This window comes from Panthera tigris, chromosome D1 (genome assembly GCF_018350195.1).
Source record: "Panthera tigris isolate Pti1 chromosome D1, P.tigris_Pti1_mat1.1, whole genome shotgun sequence".
NCBI classification, from domain to species: Eukaryota; Metazoa; Chordata; class Mammalia; order Carnivora; family Felidae; genus Panthera; species Panthera tigris.
Window position 1 is genome coordinate 65,592,207 of NC_056669.1, and position 25,562 is coordinate 65,617,768.

General features: G+C 34.8%; 1 protein-coding gene and 1 non-coding gene across 2 annotated transcripts in view; both read left to right on the forward strand.

Annotated features, from left to right (window-relative positions):
* IPO7 (importin 7) overlaps positions 1 to 25,562 on the forward strand; it is a 46,272-nt gene that overhangs the window by 15,630 nt on the left and 5,080 nt on the right. Inside the window, exons 4-22 of the mRNA XM_007083200.3 lie at positions 257 to 415; positions 4,195 to 4,351; positions 5,859 to 5,948; positions 8,685 to 8,779; positions 9,163 to 9,247; positions 11,683 to 11,817; positions 12,480 to 12,579; positions 14,042 to 14,118; positions 14,273 to 14,389; positions 16,620 to 16,709; positions 17,124 to 17,289; positions 17,443 to 17,603; positions 19,391 to 19,519; positions 21,190 to 21,256; positions 21,336 to 21,461; positions 21,890 to 21,987; positions 23,695 to 23,790; positions 24,451 to 24,671; positions 24,762 to 24,967. Of these exons, the coding sequence (XP_007083262.1) occupies positions 257 to 415; positions 4,195 to 4,351; positions 5,859 to 5,948; positions 8,685 to 8,779; positions 9,163 to 9,247; positions 11,683 to 11,817; positions 12,480 to 12,579; positions 14,042 to 14,118; positions 14,273 to 14,389; positions 16,620 to 16,709; positions 17,124 to 17,289; positions 17,443 to 17,603; positions 19,391 to 19,519; positions 21,190 to 21,256; positions 21,336 to 21,461; positions 21,890 to 21,987; positions 23,695 to 23,790; positions 24,451 to 24,671; positions 24,762 to 24,967 (2,375 nt within the window). The remainder of the gene's footprint in view (positions 1 to 256; positions 416 to 4,194; positions 4,352 to 5,858; positions 5,949 to 8,684; positions 8,780 to 9,162; positions 9,248 to 11,682; positions 11,818 to 12,479; positions 12,580 to 14,041; positions 14,119 to 14,272; positions 14,390 to 16,619; positions 16,710 to 17,123; positions 17,290 to 17,442; positions 17,604 to 19,390; positions 19,520 to 21,189; positions 21,257 to 21,335; positions 21,462 to 21,889; positions 21,988 to 23,694; positions 23,791 to 24,450; positions 24,672 to 24,761; positions 24,968 to 25,562) is intronic.
* Positions 16,858 to 17,041, forward strand: LOC122231603. Its single transcript, XR_006208860.1, has one exon. It is a non-coding gene; the product is annotated as a small nucleolar RNA SNORA23 (small nucleolar RNA).

Genomic DNA, 25,562 nt, shown 5'->3' on the forward strand with positions numbered 1-25,562 from the left:
TTAGCACAGAGCCTGATGTGGAGCTTAAACCCACAAACCACAAGATCATGACCTGGACTGAAGTCAGACGCTTAACCAACTGAACCACCCAGGGGCCCCCAAATCACCTTGTAACATTTGTTGGGTTTCTTTTAAATCAGTAGGAACAGGTAGATTTTGCTCAGTGGCTTACTTTTGTCTAAACAGCAATTTTCTTGGAGCAGAATTTTATCTAGGTAGCATTTCTTCCTCTTTATTGTTTATTTTTGACTTTCAGGGTACAGCTTACTACATGCATTCACCATATCATCAAACACGATTATCCAAGCCGCTGGACTGCCATTGTGGACAAAATTGGCTTTTATCTTCAGTCTGATAACAGTGCTTGTTGGCTAGGAATTCTTCTTTGCCTTTATCAGCTTGTGAAAAATTATGAGTAAGTGTCTCTCAATTCCTTCAGAGATTTGAGAAGTAGGAAAAGCATGGAAATTTTAAGGTAGTCTGTTTGAACATCTAAAATTACATTTGGTATATAAATATTAGTGAATTATATGTTGATTTTAATTCAGTATTTTCTTTTTGAAATAGCATTCTTATTTTAATTCTACAATTGCTTCTGTTGATTCAACTAAGAAACTCCTTGTGCCCTTTTTTCTTGCTATGTTTCCCTATTCAAAAACTGAGTTATCTTTAATTCCTCAATATGGGCTCATCAATTTGTGCTGATTAAAGGCCTAAACTAAACATGAGCTTTTTTAAAATGTGAAGGGTAGCAGAGTACTTTGAGCATTAGAGCTCTTTATTTAACTTCTGCCTTTCTGTGAATTTTTTATCTTAATTTGGGGTCTTGATAAGATCCTTTAAGAAAGATATGTTGAAATTTCATATGATCATTTTTAATCATTGTATTTTGAGGGATCCTGTTTCAGTGTTTGCATATTTGAACAAATTATAGTTCATATAAGTAAGTAGTATCAGTAAGACACATTTTAGGTTAAGGGATCATTTTAGATTTGGATTTAGGGATGAGAAAAAATACATAACCTTGGAAGTTGAGGCATAGCACTAAAGGTGGTAAGCCAAATGTTGAAGGGATTATCTCCAAGTGTATAGTGAAAGTAATGAAATTTGTAGGCACTTAAAAGTTTTGATACTAGAAAATTATGAGGAAGGCATGAGGAACACTTAACACCATGATGGTGGCTTTATTTCCAGTCCTAACAGCTACACAGATGCCATTGTGAGCCCTCTAATTCTGGGGCTTGTAGTTAGCCTCCAATATAAATACCCTTTTTGGGTCCCAGCTCAAAGTAGCTGATGAACTGCTGCTTTTCTTCTGAGCAGGAGAGAAGTATACCATTTACAGCATTGGTACTGGTGTTTTCTTGTGTTCCCACCAGCTACCCATCTTCCTGCTAAGGAATGTTCCAGCTGTTGCTCCAACCTCTGTCAGAGTGCCAGTTGTTGTAGTTCTGGTAAGTGAGTGATTAAAATGAGAGAGAATAACAATAATCTGCTATTGTCATTGAGGAGGTTCAAGTCTCTCCTGTCCTATAATCTTAGCAGGAGAGAGTGTGACAGGGATTTTTTTTTAATGGGAGACATAGGAGGCTGCTACAGTATTGGAATTCTAGTTCATTTTCCGCCAGTGTTGATTGTGGAGCACAAGGTGTTCACAAGGGATCTGTGTGGACTGAAGCAGTTGTAAGAAAATTCATGGAGAAATTGGAAGTTGTGGTGGTCTTCAGGAGCATAGATCCTCAGGAAATGCTTGTCAGTTGAAGGAGCACAGAAGGAGCATTTGAAGAGGAAAGCATGTCACACCATACGGAGTAGTATGAACAAAGAAAGGTACAGAGGTGGAAATGAGATACTGTCTTTAGTGGGTAGTGAGGAGACCACTAAATGGTATGGATAATTTCTGTTGAGAGGTGGGGGATAATTTTGGTCTGGTAATTGGGACCATGTTAAAGAGAGTTTTGAATGCCATGATGGAGAATTTGGATGTGATTCTTTTAGATGCTGATATACCATTGAAGATTTTTTTTGTTTGTTTTTTAAGAGAAAAGTGATGGACTAGTACTTAGGATTTCTGGTGAGCCTGGCTCACCAGATTGTCACATTGTAGCCTTGTGGTAGTCCGCTTTTATTAGTGTCATATTTTCATGCTTTCAGGAACTTTTCAGGTCTTACGGGGTAGTGATTTGTTTCCTATCATAATTATTTTCACATACCAGTTAGTTTAGATTAGCAACTAATACCATCTAACTTCTAGTCCTCTCCTTGATATAGAGAGGGAGGTAGGAAAGAAGAATGTGTAATATGAAATGGGTAGTCAAACCCTTTTAATGTGAGTGATCATCTGGGTTGGATAAGTGGAGAGAAGCACCTAATATAGTTCTACCTTTATTGTTAAAAGGAAATATTTTTTTTAAAGGAAATATTTTCTATAATTACTGTAGTTTATATAATCAGATTGGAGAGTGCAAATGGCTTCCTTTCATAAACTTGTGGTTTTTTTGACTCAACTGTGCAGATAATGTTTTAAAATGTATGCTACATGTAATTTCTTAGCACATTAAAATAGTACTTAAAATAATGTCAGTTTATTGTTTAATAGTCTCTGTTGTTATTAGTGAGAACATTTGTCTTGGTGTTTTTTTATTGTGAGCAATTTACTTTGGTTCTAATTTCATCCAGTAGGGAAAAAGAATCTGGCTTTTTTACCTTTACCTTTTAAAAATGTGCTCAACTATTCAATTCCTAAATACATTTTCTTCCTTCAGGAAGGCTACCAGTAGATAAAACTGGAGTCTGGTAGGGAACACCAATTTAAAGTGGGTTAGATTAATCTGAAAAGATAAATTGTGTCTTTTAGAATAATGACTTAACAACTAGTCTGTATTTTGCAGAGCTTTTCTTCCTATTCCTTAATGAAGCTGGGGTGTCTTTCCTATATTTCTAATCCATTAAGTTATTTAAAATTTTTTTCATTGAAGCATATTTGACAATTTTTTTAAGTTGAAGTATAGTTTAATTTTTTAAAAAACCAACAGACCTTTTTATTTTTTTAATTTTTTTTTTTTTTAACGTTTATTTATTTTTGAGACAGAGAGAGACAGAGCGTGAACAGGGGAGGGGCAGAGAGAGAGGGAGACACAGAATCTGAAACAGGCTCCAGGCTCTGAGCTGTCAGCACAGAGCCCGACGTGGGGCTCGAACTCACAGACCGTGAGATCATGACCTGAGCCGAAGTCAGATGCTTAACCGACTGAGCCACCCAGGCGCCCCACCAACAGACCTTTTTAAATAATACTGTTAAAATGCCGAGAAATCTCTATGCGGAAATTTCTCACTTAGGTCAGCAATTCTTTACCCACATCCTTGAACAAATGTGATTCCAAATTCAAGATTTTTTGGATTTTAGAAAGGTAGCAAGGTTCACATAATACATGTTAAACACTCCTTTTGAAATTGAACCATCACTCAGTAGTCAAACACATTCTTGTTTTTTTCAAACACATTATTATATCTGCTATGAAATGTGTGAATATCCACTCTAGATGGGATAAGTGAAGGTCATAAATAGCCTGTTGAGGTCAGGTTTTGTTGCCAGATAGGTTACAAAAGACCTTCCTGTTTATAGTACTTTTAGAAGTAGAATATTTTCTGCTTTATAGATGCCATTTCTGCCTTAATGGTCTTGGTATGTAAATAACAAGGATGGTAATATACAATTGATTTTATGTCAGCTGCTAATATTTAAAAGTCAAGTCATTGTAGCTCCTCATTTGTATCAGTATTCACAAATAGAGATTGCATAGTGACATGGTTAAGAGGACAGACCTTTGATCTTGACTGATGAGGTTTATACCTCGATGAGTATACAGGGAAGGATACTTCTTTGTGCCCCAGTTTCCTCAAACCATGGAAGTAAGGATGCTAATGGAGCTTTGAAGATTATCGGCTTCATAATGAATGTTCAGAAAATTTTAAATATTTTATTATTATTTCAGGGTTTTCTTAAGTTGCTTTTGCTTGTGATTTGGTTCCGTAGTTGGTTTTTCTTTTTCTTTCTAGGAATCTAAAGTTGCTTAGGAAGTATTTGTTTATATATTTATGTGAACAAACAAGCAGTTTAATTTTGTAACTCATACATATAAATAAAATTGTTAAATAAATTCTTACAGAATTAGTTTGTATTCCTACCCAAAGGTACAAGAAACCAGAGGAACGGAGTCCACTGGTAGCAGCAATGCAGCATTTTCTGCCAGTTCTAAAGGACCGTTTTATCCAGCTTCTTTCTGATCAGTCTGATCAGTCTGTCCTTATCCAGAAACAAATTTTCAAGATCTTCTATGCTCTTGTTCAGGTAATTTTTATAAAACCGTTTTTATATGTAATAAGTCTGTCTTTGCTACATTAAAAGATAAAGAATTTCCATGTCTTAATTTCATGTGAAAATCTGGATCAAGTAGATCTTTTGCTAGTCAAATATAAATCGCCAAAATTATAAGTACATTAAAAGTCTTACCAAGCACACTTCCCTAAATACACAAACAACTCTAATAGATCTTAAATTATAACTGGTCAATCTTAAGCTCCCTTAAACCATCTAACACTATTTACAAAATCAGTAAAAATTTTTTATGCCTTTCACCTTAAGCATTCACAAAGTTTGAAAATCAATTACTGAAATTACAGTTTATATCTAGCATGAACCTGATATGCCAAATGTACCTAGATTGTCCAAGTAATTACAAAACCTATTCCTAAGCTTAACACAAAAATGCTAGTACTTTTGATTTACTTAATGGGCTTCATCATTTTTACATATTCTAAGTCTGCGATAAAAGATATCCACTAAGAAAGTGATTGTATGTATATTCTCAGTGGGATGTAATTATTTATATGAAACCATTTTTGATCAGTATTAAAAGTCTGGTTCTTTTTGTGCCATGTAGCCAAAGAAGGATTCATCTCATCTACTAGGACCTTTGGTTCAATCCATGCCCTTGCTTAACTTTTAAAATATAATTTAAATAGAACTGTACTTCCCCAAAGATTGTAACCGACTCTATTGTTTGGTTGGATTTTGCATTTCTTTGCTAAATCTGTAGATTTAATAGATTTAGACAATCTCTTATCTCCCAGTCTTAAGCAAAGGGCACTTGAAGTGATTCGGATATATACTATCTATACTGTTTTCGTTTGTTTTCTAGTTGGTAAGATTATAACTTTTTTAGATTGTTATTTTTATAAATTGTTCTAGGGCATAGGACAAAATAGTTACCTCCCCAACTAATTTTTTTGACACCAGCATACCCTGGTATCAGAATATAGCCCTGTCTCACTTGTGAAAATAGATAGATATCCTAAAATTCTAAATAGGATATTGATTTTATGAGCCCATTAAGAGGATTTATCCAAGGAACAGAGTGGATCAACAGATCAGTTTTTGTGATTAACTCATATTACATGAAAAAAAAAAAAGACCTGTAATCATGTTTAAGAATATCAGATAAAGCATTTGATCAAACTTAATAAGCATTCCTACTTAAAACAACTCTTAAGAGTCCTGGAATAGAGATTTTCTTCACTTGATAAAAGACATTCACTAGAAGTCCATAATGTCACTCCTGTGGTGAAAATAAAACATACTCCCAGTAATTTGGATGACAAGGATGCCTACTGTCATTGCCACAACTCTCCACTGTAGATAACTGACCAGATCAGCCAAATGAGAAATTTGGTTGGGTACTAAAAACAGGAATTATGGATTAAATGAAATACTTTTTGTAGGTTTTGTGAAGAATTAAAGGAAGTGAGATTTTCTTTTGTAAGGATTTTTAAATAATTGATTCTTGATTTTCATTCAGTATACACTACCACTGGAACTGATAAACCAACAGAACCTGACAGAATGGATAGAAATTTTAAAGACTGTAGTGAACAGAGATGTACCTAATGTAAGTAAGTCTCCTTGTGTTCTTAACATTACTAAAATACTTAAGTATCTTTTGAAAATTTTAACTGATCTTTCCTGTAAATTTTTTAAGAGTTTATATAAATTCATAATACAAATTATTCTAGATGGAGAGACCACTTTGTTTACATATGTGCATATACTAAGTAAAAAATTATAAAGGGTTATTTCATATATTATTATTTAGGTACGTATATATATCTCTTTATCTTTATTCTTCTGTTTCTTTTCAGTTTTTATTTATTAATATTAAAAATCTTATTTAGGTTTTATTTTATTTAACTAAATTCTACACCCAGAGGTGGGGGTCAGACTCACGACTTTAAGATCAAGAGTTGCACGCTCTTCATCACCTCACATAGTTACAAAATTCTTTTCTTTTAAGAATTTTAAAGATCTACTCTCTTAGCAACCTTCAAGTATACAGTACAGTATTGTTAACTATAGTCAGTATGCTGAACATTACATATCTAGGACTTCTTTATCTTATAATTGACAGTTTATATTTTTTGACTACCTTCTTAAATTTACGATGGTAATCATTTCACAATATATGCATATATCAAATCATTGTGTTACACATGTTAAGTTAATACAATGTTATATGTTAACTATGTATAATTTTAAAAGACACTCATTGTTAGATTTTAACCTACTAATTTATCAGACACTTATGAACCAGGGGAAGAATTTGGCAAATTAGTAAAACTTTGTAGTTAGTTACATTACTTGTTTTTTTAAATAACAACTTTATAAAGCCCACATGCCGTAAAATTCACCTTTTCAAAGTATACGATTCAGTGATTTTTAGTACAGAAAGAATTGTCCAGCTGTGTTTTTAATTTAATCACAATTTTAAAAATAACAGCTGTATTTCTTTATAATCTAGTTCTCTAGAGAGGTAGGGGAATTCATAGATCCCAAATACATAAAATGTTTTAAGTGTTCTTACATACCTTATTTAATCCTCAAAAACTCCCTCTGAATTTATTTAAAAAAATTTTTTTTAATGTTTATTTTTGAGAGAGAGAGAGAGAGAGAGAGCGCGCACGCATGAATGGAAGAGGGGCAGAGAGAGAGGGAGACACAGAATCCGAAGCAGACTCTAGGCTCTGAGCTGTCAGCACTGAGCCCGATGCGGGGCTCGAACTCAACTGTGAGATCGTGACCTGAGCCGAAGTAGCACACTTAACCGACTGAGCCACCCAGGCGCCCCTCTGGATTTATTTTAAGTAGAGACCTAGAAGGGTTATGTAATTTATCTAAAATAATTTTATTAGTGGCATAAGTGAGACCAACCTCGTGTTCTGTGGTTTATCGCTTAAATTTTTATCTTAAAGAAAAAAAAAACGTGTAGAAGAAATAAATAGGACATTTCTCCCACTCTGCAGGAAACTGTACACATTTAATAGGTACAACATATAATTTTGTTTATTTATTTTGAGAGAGCATGGGCAGAGAGATTGAGGGAGAGAGAGAGAATCCCAAGCAGGCTTCACGCTATCAGTGCAGAGCCTGAAGCAGGGCTCAGTCTCACAAACCATGAGATCATAATCTGAGCCTAAATGAGTTAGATGCTTAACCCCTTGAGCCACCCAGGCACCCCTATAATTTTTATTTTTTTATTTAATTTTTCATTTTGATTTTAGAAAGCATGAGAGGGGGAGAGAGAAAGAGAATGAATCTTAAGCAGGCTCCACACTGAGCGTGGAGTCCGACATGGTGCTTGATCCCACAACCCTGGGATCAAGACCTAAGCTGAAATCCAAGAGTCAGTTGCTCAACCCACTGAGCCACCCAGGAGCCCCACAAAATATAATTTTAAAATTTTCATTTATATACTCTGTACTTTTTGGGTGTAATTTATAAATATGCACATACTATAAATAAATATCCCAGTGAGTTAGCAGTTATATGTATCCATGTAATTGCCTAAAATATTTGCTGGTAGTTAGCTTTAGTCATTCCTACCATTACCATTCTTATTTATGGCACCATAGATTAGTTTTGCCTGTTCTAGAACTTAATAAAAGTAATTATTTGTATTTACCTTCTTTTGCATAATGTATTTATGGTATGTATTCATGTTGTGTGGTAATAGTTTGTTTCTTATATATTCATGTTGTATTGTAGTAGTTTGTTCTTTTTTATTACCAAGTAATATTTTGTTTTGTAGATATACTACAATTATGTATTCATTCCCAAGTTGATGGACATCTGGTGGTTTCAGGATTTTAGTAGTACAAATGAAGCTGCTATGAATGTTCTTACAGAAATCGTATAATCACAAATTTTCATTTTTCTTGAGTAAATACAGTCTCTAAGACTACCTCCAATCTCTAGACTATTTACAACTGAATAACCATGAGTAACACTGTTCTTACTATAGAAACATTTCATGTTACCTTTTAGAGAACTTTACCCAAATTTGACTTAAGAAAACTGAAAATTGAGGGGCACATGGGTGGCTCAGTCAGTTAAGTGTCCGACTCTTGATTTCAGTTCAAGTCATGATATTATGGTTTGTGAGTTAGAGCCCCACCCCAGGCCCGTTCTGACATCATGCAACCTGCTTGCGATTCTCCCTTTCTCCATTTCTCTCTCTGCCGCTCTCTCATTCTCTCAAAATAAATAAATAAACCAGAAAAAAAAAAAAGACTCATTTAAAAAAAAAACTATCTCGTTATTTATTTATTTTTAAATAAATATCTCTTTAAAGGAAACACTTCAAGTTGAAGAAGATGATAGACCTGAGTTACCATGGTGGAAATGTAAGAAGTGGGCTTTACATATCTTAGCAAGGCTTTTTGAAAGGTAAGTTTCTCTCAGTATATGATGATTTAAGTTTATTTTTTCAAGCACTTGGTTTTATAAGTGTTGATATATAAAGCAATATAGAGAAACAGTGTGGGGGCACCTGGGTGGCTCAGTCAGTTTAGCATCTGATTCTTGATTTCAGCTCAGTTGGTGGGATCAAGCCCTGATCACAGTTGATGGGATCTCTATCTCACCGCTCACAGTTGGTGGGATCAAGCCCTGCTTTGGGCTCCATGCTGACAGCAGGGAACCTGCTTGGGATTCTCTCTCCCTTTTTCCGCCTACCCCTGCATGCGCACATGCTCTCTCTCCCTCCCTCTCAAACATTCAAAAAAAAAAAAAAGAAAGAAACAGTGGGTGTTTTAATAATGTTTTTTTAGATATGGAAGCCCTGGCAATGTTTCCAAGGAGTATAATGAATTTGCTGAAGTATTTCTGAAGGCATTTGCAGTTGGTGTCCAGCAGGTAAGTCTAAGAATTTTTCTAAGTTGAAACATGGCATTATTAGGTTAATTTCTGTCTTGCTTTTCATAGTTCATTGGTATCCAAAGCTGCATGAACTCTGTAGCAGTTGTCATTTTTGGTCTTAGGTGTTTATTATTCTCTTTAACTTTTTGAGAACCTCAACAAACGTCTATTTATGTGAGTTATACCTAGTGGTATTTATCATATTAGAAATTAAAATTTAAGAGTTAATTCATTTAAAAATAATAAACTTCTTATATATTAACACACAATACATGTTTTTTTTTTTTTAATAACTGTTCCCCAAATGAAAAGTTTTTAGCAAAAAGAAATGGCATTGTTAAACATTTTTACTAATATTTTTAATGTCTGGCTTAAGAAAAGACAGCTATATACTCATCTACCTATGTAATCAGTCTTTTGTTTTGGTGGACATAAATAACTGTGCATGGACTCAGAGATAAGTTGGAAAAGGAAAGGCTTTTTTTTTTTTTTTTTTTTTTAAAGTTTATGTATTTATTTTTGAGAGAGAGTATGAACAGGGGAGAGAGAGAGAGAGAATGAATCCTAAACAGGCTCAGCACTGTCAGTGCAGGGCTTGAACTTAAAAACCGTGAGATCACGACCTGAGCTGAAGTCAGAGTCAGACGTTTAACCAACTGAGCCACCCAGGCACCCTGGAAAGAATGTTTTAATAGACTTTCACATAGTTGTGGAAATTCTTTGATAACCACATCAAAATTTGATAGTGGTAGTTTCTCTCTTTCTCTCTCTCTCTCTCTCTCTCTCTCTCTCTCTCTCTCTTTTTAAGTAAACTCTACACCCAACCTGGGGCTTGAACTCACGAGTCCAAGATCAAGAGTTACATGTTCTATAGACTGAGCCAGCCAGGTGTCCCAAGTGGTAGTTTCTTAAAGGTTAATTGCAGTATAGAGTTTGTAAGAACAAATATTTTATATTCTGTTACATTAACACCTGTTGATCTATATTGCACTTTATTTTTTAATATATGAAATTGTCAAATTGGTTTCCATAGAACACCCAGTGCTCATCCCAAAAGATGCCCTCTTCAATACCCATCACCCACCCTCCTCTCTCTCCCACCCCTATATTGCACTCTAAATGGATCTTTTATCCATACATGATTTTGTAACATACGGTCATTTGGAAAATTGAGTTAATGAATATTTTCCAAATGTTAATACATTGCATTATTCATATTAAAAAGCAATTACAGGGACTCCTGGATGGCCCAGTTGCTTAGGCGTCTGACTCTTGATTTTCGCTCAGGTCACGATCTCACGGTTCCTGAGATTGAGCCCCTTGTCCGGCTCTGCACTGACAGCTCAGAGCCTGCTTGGGCTCTCTCTCCCCCTCATTCTGCCCCTCCCCCACTGACACGGTTTCTCTCAAAATAAATAAATAAACATTAAAGAAAAATAAAAAATTACAGTAACTAATGTCACCACTGATGTTATTAGAAATATCTTTAAATATTGGAAAGCTGACTAAGTAGATCTAAGTGTTTAGGTGTAAGATTTTGAGAATTCTAATTTTTGTTTGAAAGCTTAGATTTTAGCACCAGGAATGTATTTTTGGTTATTTTCCTTGAAGGGAAAAGGCACTTTCTGTTCATTTTTGAGGAAAGATACACAAGTCTAAATAACCACAATTTGTCAGGTTTTCTTTCAAGTATATGGTGGTGTTTGATGGGAAAAGCTATTACTTATTTCATGTTTTCTTCCAACCCCTGTACTTTGGTATGTAGCAAAAGTGCTACACATATACTCCTCATTTAATAATATTTATATTTCTGATTCATTAAGAGTGTTCTTAAGGAGAGGTTGTTCTGCGTTTAATATGGCCATAAAGAGTATGACAGCTGCTTGTACACTTTGGTGCCTGCCACTGCTTTATTCATGTTAGGCACCAGAAGTTTTGCCACCATTGCTTTTGTACCATCGATGTAGATGTCACACAGTAAAAAGGGCAAATAAAGTCTTAGCATTGTTATGAAAATAGTTTTGACCTCATAGACCTGTGAGAGGTCTGTGGGCCAAATCTTGACAATATCAATTAGAATTAGAACTCATGGCAGACATGGTTTGGGCAAGGTTTTTCAGGGAGGTAACTAATAATATTGGGCTGTCACAAAAGATTGTGATATGTTCAGTAAGTAACCTATGATTTTCTCTTACTATACTTAATTAGAAACTAGCCCTTTGAAATAGTACTATTTCAGTTTGTTTATAGGAATACCTTGGGATTAAATATGGTTCTCTAATATATAATTTTAAAAATTCTTTTTAAAAATATGGTTATTTTATAATGATGATTTGGGTATTAAGATATGTGTGTCAGGTGTTTTGGCTGGCTTAGAAGTGGTTAAAATTTGTATTTAACTTTTGGTTTTTGCTCAAAAATTTTTTTCAAAGGTTTTATTAAAGGTATTATATCAGTACAAGGAGAAGCAATATATGGCTCCTCGAGTTTTACAGCAGACATTAAATTATATTAACCAAGGAGTTTCACATGCCCTCACCTGGAAGAATCTGAAGCCTCATATACAAGTAATAATTTTCTATCTGAAATGTTTTTCTGGAAAATATAATGGAAATAACAATTATCATAAATGTTGAAAAATGCATATTTTGTTGACTTATGTTAGTCTAGTTCTTTTAATTGTTTTGAGAGTATAGTAGGAATGAGACCATACCTTGACATAAACTTTTAAAAGGTACTTTTTTAATATTCAGAATTTTTTTAAATTTTAATTTAAAACTATTATTTTAAAGCTTGCCCTTAAATTCTTTTTTTTTTTTTTTTTTTAACTTGCCTTTAAATTCTTTTGGTTGGCTTAAGATTATAACATTTTAATTATATAATTTGGAGTAAGCAAAGGACTGCTTCACCAGATTAGTTTTGGGGATAATTAGCTTATATACTATTTCTATGAGTAATGTATTTGCTTTATTACAACGATAGGATTTGATGGACTAAAATTTCATATTGTATTTTTCTCAGAATATTAATTGCTACCTATATACACATAAGTCTTATTTTATAATTACTTGTTTCACAAAGGGTAATAGTTGATCTGAGAATCATTACTAAAGTTTGATATTAAGCTTAAAATACATATTATAGGGTTGGTTTTGCTTTAGCACTTAAAATTCCAGGTTTAAATTTGAAGACTGACTTAAGGTTACTTTTCTTAACTTTTAAATCGCAGGGCATTATCCAAGATGTTATTTTTCCCTTGATGTGCTATACAGATGCTGATGAGGAACTTTGGCAAGAAGATCCTTATGAATATATACGCATGAAGTTTGGTAAATTTTCACTTTCTTAGAAATAAAATGTCAGTAACTAAGTTTGTATAATAAACCTAGGGGAGTTTTAAGGCCTCACCTTTGGTATGGTACTGAAAAATCTTTATAGACCCCCACTTTTTGGGGTCTATTCATTAGTTATGGCATGATTGTCTTTATTTATTTATTTATTTATTTTAACCTTTATTTATTTTATGAGAGACAGAGCGTGAGCTGGGAAGGGGACAGAGAGAGAGGGGAAGTCACAGATTCTGAAACAGGCTCCAGGCTCCGAGCTGTCAGCACAGAGCCCAAGCAGGGCTTGAACCCATGAACCATGAGATCATGACCTGAGCCGAAGTTGGCCACCCAACTGACTGAGCCACCCAAGCGCCCCCCCCCCCTTTTTTTTTCATGTTTGTTTATTTTTGAGAGAGAGGAAAGAGACAGCATGAGCAGGGAAGGGACAGAGAGAGAGGGAGACAGAATCCAAAGCAGGCTCCAGGCTCTGCGCTGTCAGCACAGAGCCCGACGCCGGGCTCAAATTCACAAACTGTGAGAACTGAGATCATGACCTGAAGCAAAGTCAGACAACTAACCACTTGAGCCACCCAGGCACCCCTATGATCTGCATTTTTAACAGACACAAATATAGTAGTGTTACTGAGTTACAGTTTGTGGATGTGTTTCTGGCATATGCCAGAATTGTTGCAAATTCAAGATTACACCTTAATACTAAGTGTCTAAACTATACTTTTGGATCTCATGTCAGTCATCATATGTGTGGGAATTGAGAAGATGCATATTGGAAGCTGTATCACATGGAGTCTCTGCATGGAACTAAGGAATTGTAATTTGGCTCATGTTGAGTATTAGTTCTTCCTACCAAAATCTTTTGTATTTGCAGATTATTCTTTTGTGACCATATTGTGGAAATTCTCACATTTGTAGTGTTTTGTATTAAAGAAAATAATCACTAGGAGAAATTGATGGATTAACATTTTAATTTGTACAGAAAAGACATGAAATTAAGCTGTTGCAAAATTATGTAGGAATCTGGGTTCATTTTCATACCTTGCATGTAGATTTAGACAACTTTTTTATTTACTTATATCACAAAATCTTATTTTTATTGATTTTCAACCATTTAAGAATATGAAAAACAATTCTTATCTTATGGGCGGTAGAAAGACAGTTGATGGCCTGGATTTGGTCCAGGGCCATAGTTCGCCACCCTCATCTTGGAGATAAAGGAGATACAAAATGAGAGCGATTTGAAAGGCAGTGCTTATTTCTGCAAAGGTACTGTTGTAGCAAACTTCAAGGGACTTAAAAGTTAGCATTTAGAATAAACTTATCAGAATACCCATCTGACAACTTTTAAGGTCTTTTTTACAGAGCATCATTTGTAAATTTTGTGAAAATGTTTGTTGAAGAAATTGAAATTACTGGGTTTCGTATTAATTTTAAATTTATTCTTTAGATGTGTTTGAAGACTTCATTTCTCCTACTACCGCTGCCCAAACACTTTTGTTCACAGCTTGTAGCAAGAGGAAAGAGGTAGGTTGTTTAGGTAACTTTTGCTTTAATATTTAAAATTTGTTCAGGTGTGTGCTCAGCTTTTAATGTTAGCCATGTAAGTCATTTTGTCTTTTTGTTTTTGTTAAGGATTGTTTGGAAATCACTTAAGTATTACTTTTCTTTTTTAATCTAGGTACTGCAAAAGACAATGGGATTTTGCTATCAGATTCTTACAGAACCGAATGCTGATCCTCGAAAAAAAGATGGAGCCCTGCATATGATTGGATCTTTAGCTGAAATACTTCTCAAGGTATTTCTTTTGTGTGCAAGTGATTTATTAACAGTTTTATTGAGATACAATTCACATACCATAATGCTCACCCATTAGAGTGTATAATTCAGTGGGTTTTATTCACAGAGTTGTATAACCATCATCCCCAAAAGTGTTAGCAGTCACATTCCATTTTTTTCCAGAGCTTTCAGCCCTAGGCTACCCCTAATCTACTTTTTGTCTTCTGTACAGGTTTACCTATTTTGGACGTTTCATGTAAAGGGAATGTGCTCCATTAGGAGTAGGGCTTTTTCAGTTAGCACAATATTTTCAAAGTTCATATTGTGGCCCGTGTCAGTACTTCATTCCTTTTTGTTGCCAAATAATGTTCTATTGTATTGATATACCACATTGTATTTATCCATTCATCGATGGATGGACATTTGTATTGTTTCCATTTGAAGCTGTGATCATTTATATACACGTTTTTGTGTGCATGTAATATTTTTACTTCTCTTGGGTAATACATACCTAGGATTCAAATTGCTGTCATGTTTTGAGAAAGTGCCAGACTGTTTTCTGAAGTGGTGTATCATTTTATATTTTTATCAGCCGTGTATGAGGGTTCCAGTTTCTATGTCCTCACTGATTCTTAGCAATCCTTTTTATTATAGCCATCCTAGTTGGTGTCAAATGATATTTCATTGTGGTTTTGATTTCCATTTCCCTGATGACTAACAACATTGAGAATCATTTTTGATGTACTTATTGGCTATTGTTTATCTTCTTTGGAGATATTTTCAAATTCTTTACCTACTTTTAACTGGATTGTCTTTTCATTGTTGAATTATTAAGAGTTCTTTGTATATTCTAAATACTAGATGGTTTTTATAATGATTTGCAGGTATTTCTGCCATTTTGTGGGTTATCATTTTACTTGATGCCCTTTGAAGTACAAGTTTTAATATGATTTTGAAATTATGTCCAGTTAATATTTTCTTTTGCTGCTTATGCTGAAGATACTTCTTTTTGTAGGAGTTATTTTCATATTGCAAGGTAATTGTAAAATAGTGGGGTTTTCTCTTTGAAAAACTTATCTTTTAAGGAAATTTATAAACATGAATGTATCCATTTGCAACTTAGGAACATCATGCTTTTTGTGACATAAATTTTCTAGTAAATAATGACCCTGGGTTAGATTTATGTTTAAGAACCTCAGCTTAATTGTACACATTGTGTCTGGCTTCATAAATTTGAAATTTGTTTTTGCTTAAAAGCTAATAAATGATAACAAATTTCAAGTAAATATTTAGTCACAGAATCATCCAACTCCCAGGAACCTTGTTCCATGTCACCATTTGTAGGTATATTTTGTGTATTTTTCAGCTTTTCTATATCTGTCTATCCATCCTTCTGTTAGTTTATAAATTAAAGACAATGGTTATTTGTTGTATGGAAGGCTGGGAATCTTGAGTGAGTGATCTTGGCAAGTTCAGATTTTTCTTTTTATTTTTAGGTAATTTTAGACTCACAGAAAAATTGCAAAAATAGTTCTCATTACTCTTCCCCTAATGTTACCTACCATCTTAGATAGCCATCCACAATTCTCACAACCAGGAAATTAATGTTGCTGGGATACTATTCACTAATCTTACAGACCCCTTTCATGTTTTGCAAGAATTCCCTCTAATGTCCTTTTTTCTGGTCCATGACCAGTCCAGGATCCCACATTGCATTTAGTTCCCATGTCTTAGTCTTCAGTTCTTGAAGTGTTTATTAGTTTTTAATGTGATGTAATATGCAATTCCAGGAACTCTTAAAAGCTTGTTACCACTTAGAAAAGACCCTACTTTGAGACTAATGAGAGCCTTTTTAGATATCCAGATTACCTTGAAAGCAAGGTCTTTTCTCAGTGTATGTTATATTCCTTTAGAACTTTTCCAGAGAGGTTTTTTTCATTGTGATAGTTATTATAAGGTAAGGAATAAAATTAACCACACTTCCATCCTTCAAACATAATTACTGTTAAGATTTGGTGTAATTGTTTTCTAAGCAAATGAGGTAAAAGGATGAAAGAAAAGGTATTCTGTGTTTTTTGATGGTTACGTTTGAGAATGAGAAAATTAGATATTGATACTGAGGTACAAAGAATCAGAATAAGTGTATGGTTTGACATCAGTAGTGATTTTTAACATTAGTGTATTTATTTGGTATTTAAGATGATTACATTTGGAATTCTTTCAAAAATAATTGTTGTTTATATTGACAGAAAAAGATCTACAAAGATCAGATGGAATACATGTTGCAGAATCACGTATTCCCTCTCTTCAGCAGTGAACTAGGCTATATGAGAGCGAGGGTATGTGTTAAAACTGTATTAATTTATACATTTTTGTCTTGTAATGAATAACTGCTTATGTGGACTTTTATGTGGAAACTTTTTAATGCTCACCTTAAAAGCCATATTTCATGTTAGACTCCTGTTTCATGTAAGTATTTAAATGGCTGATATAATGTGTGCATAGTTTTCATCTGTGTCTGATAGCAGTGTCTGCCTGTGTTTTGCATTCAGATCTTGCTATCCACACAAACATCATGCAGCCAAAGAGTAAGTTGGGATCATAGTACTGGTCTAGTGTTGTCTCTTTGGACATCTCTACCACTGGCCAGCCTCCAGATTCCCACACACAAAACTTTGGGAATAGAGGTACTGTAGCTTGTGGCAATTTAATATAGGATATCTATAGTAACTCATTGCATTTTTTTTAAAAAGGCTTGCTGGGTCCTTCACTACTTTTGTGAAGTGAAGTTCAAAAGTGACCAGAATCTGCAAACGGCCTTAGAGCTGACTCGAAGATGTCTGATAGATGATAGGGAAATGCCTGTGAAAGTGGAAGCTGCCATTGCACTTCAAGTGTTGATCAGCAATCAAGAAAAGGGTAAAGGATTTTATCTCAAAAATAATATAGTGTTTTTATACATAATTGTACAAGGCATCTTAGGAACTTGATACCTTGTGAAGGTGCCTATGTTTATTCTTTGATATATATAAGGTTTTAAGGAGTTTTGTTTCCAATTTTTTTTTCTCACAGCTAAAGAATACATCACGCCATTCATCAGACCTGTAATGCAGGCTCTTCTTCATATTATAAGAGAAACAGAAAATGATGATCTTACCAACGTAATTCAGAAAATGATCTGCGAGTATAGTGAAGAAGTTACTCCTATTGCAGTAGAAATGACACAGCATTTGGTATGTTTTTTTGAACCAATCACTTATTCATTACTTACAACAAATATTTTCAGAGTGTACTGTGTATCAGGTAGTGTTCTAAGCCTCTGACGTATATTTAGGCTCATTTAGTACTTTCACAGTCCTATGTGAAGAATATTCCTTTTTTTTTTTTTTAAGTTTATTGTGAGAGAGAAAGAGACTGCAAGCAGGGTAGGGACAGAGAGAGAAGGAGAGAGAATCCCAAGCAGGCTCTGCGGTGTCAGTGCAGAACCCGACGTGGGGCTCGAACCCATGAACCATGAGATCATGACCTGAGCTGAGATCAAGAATCTGTTCTTAACCAACTGATCCACCCAGGCGCCCCAGGAATATTCCTAACTGAGAGGAAGTGTGAACTATGAAAAGGTTAAGTAACTTGCCAAAGCTAGAACGGTAGATCTGGGATTCACCCTTCAAGTGTACACCTCTAAAACACACTGGGGTGGGGGGCGGGGGGGGGGTATTTTTCTTTCTTTCTTCTTTTTTTTAACGTTTATTTATTTTTGAGACAGAAAGAGACAGAGCTTGAATGGGGGTGGGGCAGAGAGAGAGGGAGACACAGAATCGGAAGCAGGCTCCAGGCTCTGAGCCATCAGCCCAGAGCCCGACGCGGGGCTCGAACTCACGGACTGTGAGATCGTGACCTGAGCTGAAGTCGGACGCTTAACCGACTGAGCCACCCAGGCGCCCCCTTTCTTTTTTTTTTTTTTTTTTTCAAGTGCATGTATTTTGAGAGAGAGATAGCATGAGTTAGAGAGAGGGAGAGAGAGAATCTCCAGCAGGCTCTGCACTGGCAGTGCAGTACTTGAATACCATGGAGCTTGAACCCACAGAGCTGTGACATGACCTGAGCCAAAACCAAGAGTTGGACACTCAACTAACTGAACTACCCAGGCACACCCCTCCCCCCTTTTAAAAATATTTTGGAGATTGAGAGTGTGAGTGGGGGAGAGGGGCAGAGGGAGAGAGACAATGCCAAGCAGGCTACACGTTGAGCGTGGACTCAATCCCACTACCCTGGACTCATGACACAGCCGAAAAGAAATCAAGAGTCAGACACTCGGGGTGCCTGGGTGGCTCAGTTGATTAGGTGTCCAACTCTTGATTTCAGCTCAGGTCATAATCTCATGGTTCGTGGGTTCAAGCCCTGGGTCAGGCTCTGTGCTGACAACATGGAGCCTGCTTGGGATTCTGTCTCCCTCTCTCTCTGCCCCTCCCATGCACATGTGCATGGTGCGCGCATGCTCTCTCTCTCTCTCTCTTTCAAAAGTAAATAAACATTAATAAAAAGAAAAGTCAGACATTCAACAGACTGTGTCCCGTAGGCACCCTGTGCATTATTAGCTATGACTCCACCCTTTACTTCTCAGAAGTTTCTTTGAAAATGATTGAATTTTATAACAAAAAACTTTGATTAATATACCTATATCTGGGCATTGTTGAATGTTAGCCAGTAAAATTAATAAAAATACTCATAATATTAAGCACTTTCTATGCCTTGCCTCTTTTAATCCTCACAGTTCTCTATCATAAATTTCTCAAATGAGATGTTAGGACTAACGGGTCAAGTAACTTTAAGGTCACCTACTAAATCGCAGAGCCATATTGTTTGATTGTAGAGCCAGGCTCTTAATTATTATTAACCAGTTTGGTGATATTGATTGGTTTTTCTGTCCCAGTGAGAACATTTTAAAAATGAAGTTTTAGACCAAAATGTGTTTATACTGCTTTAATGGTAAGCCTAAGTTATTTTCTTTTGAACCTAGGCAATGACATTTAATCAGGTAATTCAGACTGGGCCAGATGAAGAAGGAAGTGATGACAAAGCAGTTACTGCAATGGGAATCCTGAATACCATTGACACACTTCTTAGTGTAGTTGAAGATCATAAAGAGGTAAGAAAATGATCCAGTGTTACAAGGTTTTGATTCAGGTTTTAGGGAATTTAGAGCCATTCTTCAACTGTACTACTGCTTTTGTTTCTTAATTATGATATACTACACATAACATAAAATTTACCATCTTAGCCATTTTTAAGTATATAGTTCAGTGGTTTTAAGCACACATTGTTGTGCTACCATTACCATCATCTTTCTAGTTTTCTTCTTTTATAGTTGTCTTTTAGAAAGAGAATTGTAATCATGAATTTTTTTCTAATGAAATAATTTGGGGCACCTGAGTGGCTCAGTCAGTTAAGCGTCCCAGCTCCTGACTCTTGACTCTTTGTCCCTGCCCTGCTCACATGCGTACTCTCTCAAATAAACTTCATATATTTTTAAAGTTTATTTATTTATTTTTGAGAGAGCAAATGGGGGAGGTAGAGAGAAGATCCCAAAAAGGCTCCGCACTGTCAGTGCAGAGCCCAATGTGGGCATCAAACCCATGAACTGTGAGATCATGACCTGAACCGAAATCAAGAGTCGAATATTTAACTGTCTGAGCCACCCAGGCATGCCCCTCAAATTAAATAACCATTAAAAAAAAAATAAAAATGAAATAATTTAAAACATAAAGGATAAAGAAAGAGAAAAACAAAACCAATAATACCCTTTAACCACCACCTAAGTATATTAGATTTTAAAATTTCGTAGGATATCCTTTAAACCTTATTTCTAATAAGAAAAGCAGTTTCAGATAGATGTAATTGAGGCCCTTGGGGTACCACTTCCCAATCTTATTTCCCTACTTCTTTCCCTTAGAAATAACCAGTGTCCTGAATTTAGTGTTTAGAATTCCAGTGCAGATATTTATATGCATAAATCATGTTTTCAGGTTATCTGTGAATTGCCTTTTGCAATATGAAATTTTTTGTAAGCTATATATATTCTATATTGTAATTGGAAATAGGTAGAAGCCATGAGGAATTCTGTAGCTGCCTTATGGTTAACAAATCAGTTTTCACTATATATTTGAAGAGTTGAAAATGTTGTAAGTATATGTATTTGAAATGGATGTCCTGGTTCTATACCCAATTAGTAAATTTTATTGTCTCGTCTCCCCACTTTTTAAACATTCTGATGCCTTCCAGGGATTTGGGATCTGATTGAGGACCATAATGACAATTAAAGAGCAATTTGTATTTTCAGTCTTTCTTAAATGGCTTGGGGCATGGTTCACTATATCTACTGTAATTACATAAATAGAGGTGACTTAAGCATTGGAGTGGTAGAAATAATGCCTTCTTTCAGATAATTTTGCTGTAAGCCACTGACAGTGATGTCTGGACTGTGATAATCTATATATAAACACAAAAAGGTCTGTAATCTATTTGCAAAATGATGTGGCTCCTTTATTTTCATAATTATTTACATTTTCCTAGGATATTATGTTTTCCTTTTTAGGTAAACTACACATTATTGCTTTTGTTTGTTTCATCATAATGGTATTTCATTAAATTTAAATTCCTTATTGACCCACAATTTTATGAGTCACTTCAAAGCAAAGATTTAAAATGATTTCTTAAAATACTATATATTTCAATAAGCAGTGAATTACATTTATGTTATTTAATAATTTATTCAGTGGTGTGGGACAGTTACATACAATTTGTTTTCTCCTCTTTCAGATAACCCAGCAGCTTGAGGGCATCTGCTTACAGGTCATTGGAACTGTTTTACAACAGCATGTCTTAGGTATATACCTCTGTGTTTAAAATTTGCTGCTTTTTTACATCAGCAAGCGTTGTCCTAATGACTCCATACTCTCTTTTAGAATTCTATGAGGAGATCTTCTCTTTAGCACATAGTTTGACTTGTCAACAAGTATCTCCACAAATGTGGCAGCTACTACCTTTGGTGTTTGAGGTTTTTCAGCAAGATGGGTTTGATTACTTTACAGGTAAGTCAAGTCAGTAACTCAGTAGAAATACTGAGGATTTCCCCCAATTTGATTCATTTTTAGTATATAACTTAAACATATGCTTTTGAATATTATAAGTGCTCCATTGTTTAGATGTTATCAATAGCAGTTAATGCTCAAGGACAATAACATTGATACCCATTTTATATTTGATTTAGTTATCCTTTTAGGTTTGTTTTCTTTAACACATATTCTCACCTTCCTGCCCCCTATTAGTCTTTTTTGTGTAATAATCATCTTTGTATAATACAGACCAACTATAAGGGACCAGACAGTCTCATATTTGCTTTCTTTTTCTAAGGAGATTTTTTCAGAAACAAAGCATTTATATTAGTAAAGATATTTAAATTTTATTAATTTTTTGGTTTAATTCATTTTTAATGTTTTTATGCTTTTTATTAATACAGATATGATGCCTCTGCTTCATAATTACATAACAGTTGATACAGACACACTTCTGTCGGATACCAAGTATCTTGAAATGATATATAGTATGTGTAAAAAGGTAGGTCATTTTTAGTAAATGTAAGGATATATTTCATCAGGCTGGTACTACAAAAAGTATGAAATTGTGAAGAATGAAGGTACATGATACATTATGGCAAATATATGAGTCTGACAGAATAAGGGCTTTAAAAGCTATAAATTAAAAAAGACTGGGTTCTAGATGCCACAGTAATGGCTTTGACAAGTGTTTGTCTTCTGTCTGCCCTGACATTTAAGTGGAGTTACAAATTTTTTTGAATTTTAGAGTGCCTGGAACTTACTTACCTTAGCCTAGTTCTTTGCTAGGCTTTGATTCAAAAGAAGGAAAGAATCAACTGATTTGTGAGATACTTGAAACGATCAGGAATAGTTAGAAGTGTTTATTATAAAGAAAATTCTTGGAGGTTACAGGTTTATGGAGACTATACGGAAGTTATTTAGTAAATAGCAAGATTGTAAAAGCCAAGGATTTTTTTTTTTATAATGTTTGTTTATTTTTGAGTGAGAGAGAGAGAGACAGTGTGGGCAGGGGAAGGGCAGAGAGAGAGGGAGACACAGAATCCAAAGCAAAAGTCAAGGATTTATTTAAAATGAAAGTCAAATAGTACTGTGCCATTTCTTGGAAAATCACAAGTAAGTGTATGGTGAATGTAACTTTTTTTTTATGTTTATTAATTTTTGAGAGAGAGAGAGCATGAGTTGGGGAGGAGCAGAGAGAGAGAGAGAGAGAGAGAGAGAGAGAATCCCAAGCACAGAACCCGATTCAGGGCTTGAACCCACAAACGGTGAGATCACGGCCTGAGCCAAAATCAGAAGTTGGACATTTAATGGACTGAGCCACCCAGGCACCCCAGTTAGTTAGTTAGTTTTATATAATGTTTTTCTTAAACAGAAGGTAGGGAATAAAATCTTTGAATTGGGGTCCTTCAGTATCAGTCAATATAATTGAGTAGCATTTGCAGTTCTATCAGTGTTGAGAGGCAGCAGGGTGTTTAATACCAAGCATTTAAAAAAATGATTTTGTTCTATGGCATTTTTTAGATGGGCTCGTCTCGTTGATCCTTTTCTTTTTGAACATTTCATCACAAAATCATTATCTGGTATATTATTATTTATTGCCAGTTACACAGTTTATGTTACTACTCTGGGAATATTGATATCCATACCATTTATTTGCCTTTTCCAGAAGTTATCCTTAACACTTCGAGTCCTCTAACGCTAACTAGCACAAGTCCAAAAATTTCTTGTCTGGGCACAGCATTTGCCATCAACAGGCTGCCTTTTCTTCTCTCTCACTTCAATGACACTATTTTTTATTTTGTGAGAGGCTTTCCTAGCAATGTTAGCTTCTTAAAATTTATTATTTCTTTCTTTTTTTATTTTCACTTTACATAAGAGCCAGATATCCTTAAGAAAGGTATGGTGCTTTAGCTACCAGGGTTGTATGAGAAGATAGTAGTTTTCAACATGCAATAATCCAGAATGACACTATAGGGGAAGTGATTTGATTAGACCAGGAGGTAAGAGTGCTAAAATAAGACCAACCAGTAATTCCCAAATCCTCACTGTTGTTTTAGATTATAGTCTGTGTAATAAATATTGCAATCATATATATGAATTAGAATATCTTAAGAAAAACTCCAGAGACTAGACAGGGGACAGAGAAATTCCTTGATTTAAAGGTTTCATGATGACTCATTGCAGTTTTATATTCTGTATTGATCAGGTTCTTACAGGAGTTGCAGGAGAAGATGCAGAGTGTCATGCAGCAAAATTGTTAGAGGTCATCATTCTACAGTGCAAAGGGCGTGGCATTGACCAGGTCAGTGAGGCAATGATTAATGTTTCCTATTTGAGGCTTCAGAGAGAGAATCTTTCCCTCCAGTTTTTTTCTTTTGGGGTATTTTTTGTATATTTTATATGTTATTTATTATGACACTATAGATAACATTTTTTTAATTGTTGGCTTAAAGTTAATATATAATGATCGTATGTTTAGTATGTCTGAAAATATGACAAGTTTTATGGCTACTTGTTATCATGCAGAGTGAGATTTTTTTTTTTATAGTATGCTGTGGGAGTATTGTTTGCCACATTATTACTTCGCAGTAAGAAAGATTTAGTTGTTAAATTTCCATGGTCAGTTTCAGTAGGAGTTTTTTTTCCAGCTCTATTGATATAATTCAAATATAATGTCATATAAGTTTAAGGTGTGTAATATGATGAATTGATACATATATATTGTGGAGTGATTACTACAATAAGGTTATTAGTAAGAATATTGTGAATCCACCTGGCTATTGTGGTGAGGCTCAGTGAAGATTTGTCTTCTCTAAAGTTAGATTTCTCAGTGAATCCCTCAACAATACAAACTATTGGGTCATCCAATGGGGATAAAAAGAAGTTGGTTGAGGCAACAAGTTAATATGGGTAGGATGGTTAGATTACTATTAACAGTTTTGGAATATTTTGCTCTTTATAGTGCATTCCCTTATTTGTGGAAGCAGCTTTAGAGAGACTGACAAGAGAGGTGAAGACAAGTGAACTTCGGACAATGTGCCTGCAAGTTGCCATTGCAGCTTTGTATTATAATCCACATCTCCTTCTGAACACCTTAGAAAATCTTCGTTTCCCTAATAATGTTGAACCAGTTACAAATCATTTTATTACACAGTGGCTTAATGATGTTGATTGTTTCTTGGGGTAAGTGACATACATTGGATCTTTGTTTATTTAACTTGGTGAGAAACTCTGCTTATTAAAAAAAAAGAAAATATTTTATTTATTTTTTAGGCTTCACGACAGAAAGATGTGTGTTCTGGGCCTGTGTGCTCTTATTGATATGGAACAAATACCACAAGTTTTAAATCAGGTTTCTGGACAGATTTTGCCAGCTTTTATCCTTTTATTTAATGGATTAAAAAGAGCATATGCTTGCCATGCAGAACACGAAAATGACAGTGATGATGATGATGAAGCTGAAGATGATGATGAAACCGGTAAGGAATTTGTGGTGGAGGAAGCCAGACTTACCAACTTCGAAATATCATTGGACTTGTTTTTTAGCCCGTCTCCTAAAGAAATATGGATCATAGCCTAATGCTTTCATGTTCATTCATTCATAGAAAGACTGCCTTATCTTCCAAATAGAGTAAGGTGTATGAAGGCAGGAACTTTGGATAGATCTCCAACATGTAAAGCAGTTCTAGGCATTTATGGTTTTTAGTGTGGGCAAACATCTATCGTCTGTTAGCGCTAACACCTAAGTATACCTACGCTATAAAATTAAGTCAATTAGATGTTGGCTAATACATTTCATCTGTAGAACACTAGACTATAAGAGTATAAATTGATAGAAAGTTGGGTAATGGTTTAAAAAAAAAAACAAAAACAAACTCCCAAAAGCTACTCTATGGATATAACATAAACTGTAATTTTTTTATTGGCATTTGGTTTGGTATATACCATAAGTTCCAGAGAACAATAAGTGCTGAATCTCATATTATGTAATCCTTTTTCAGACCTCTAGTATTAAGAATTGTGGTTGGGTTTCTTGGGATTTCTATGAGAAACTTTTTATTCTAGGGGCGCCTG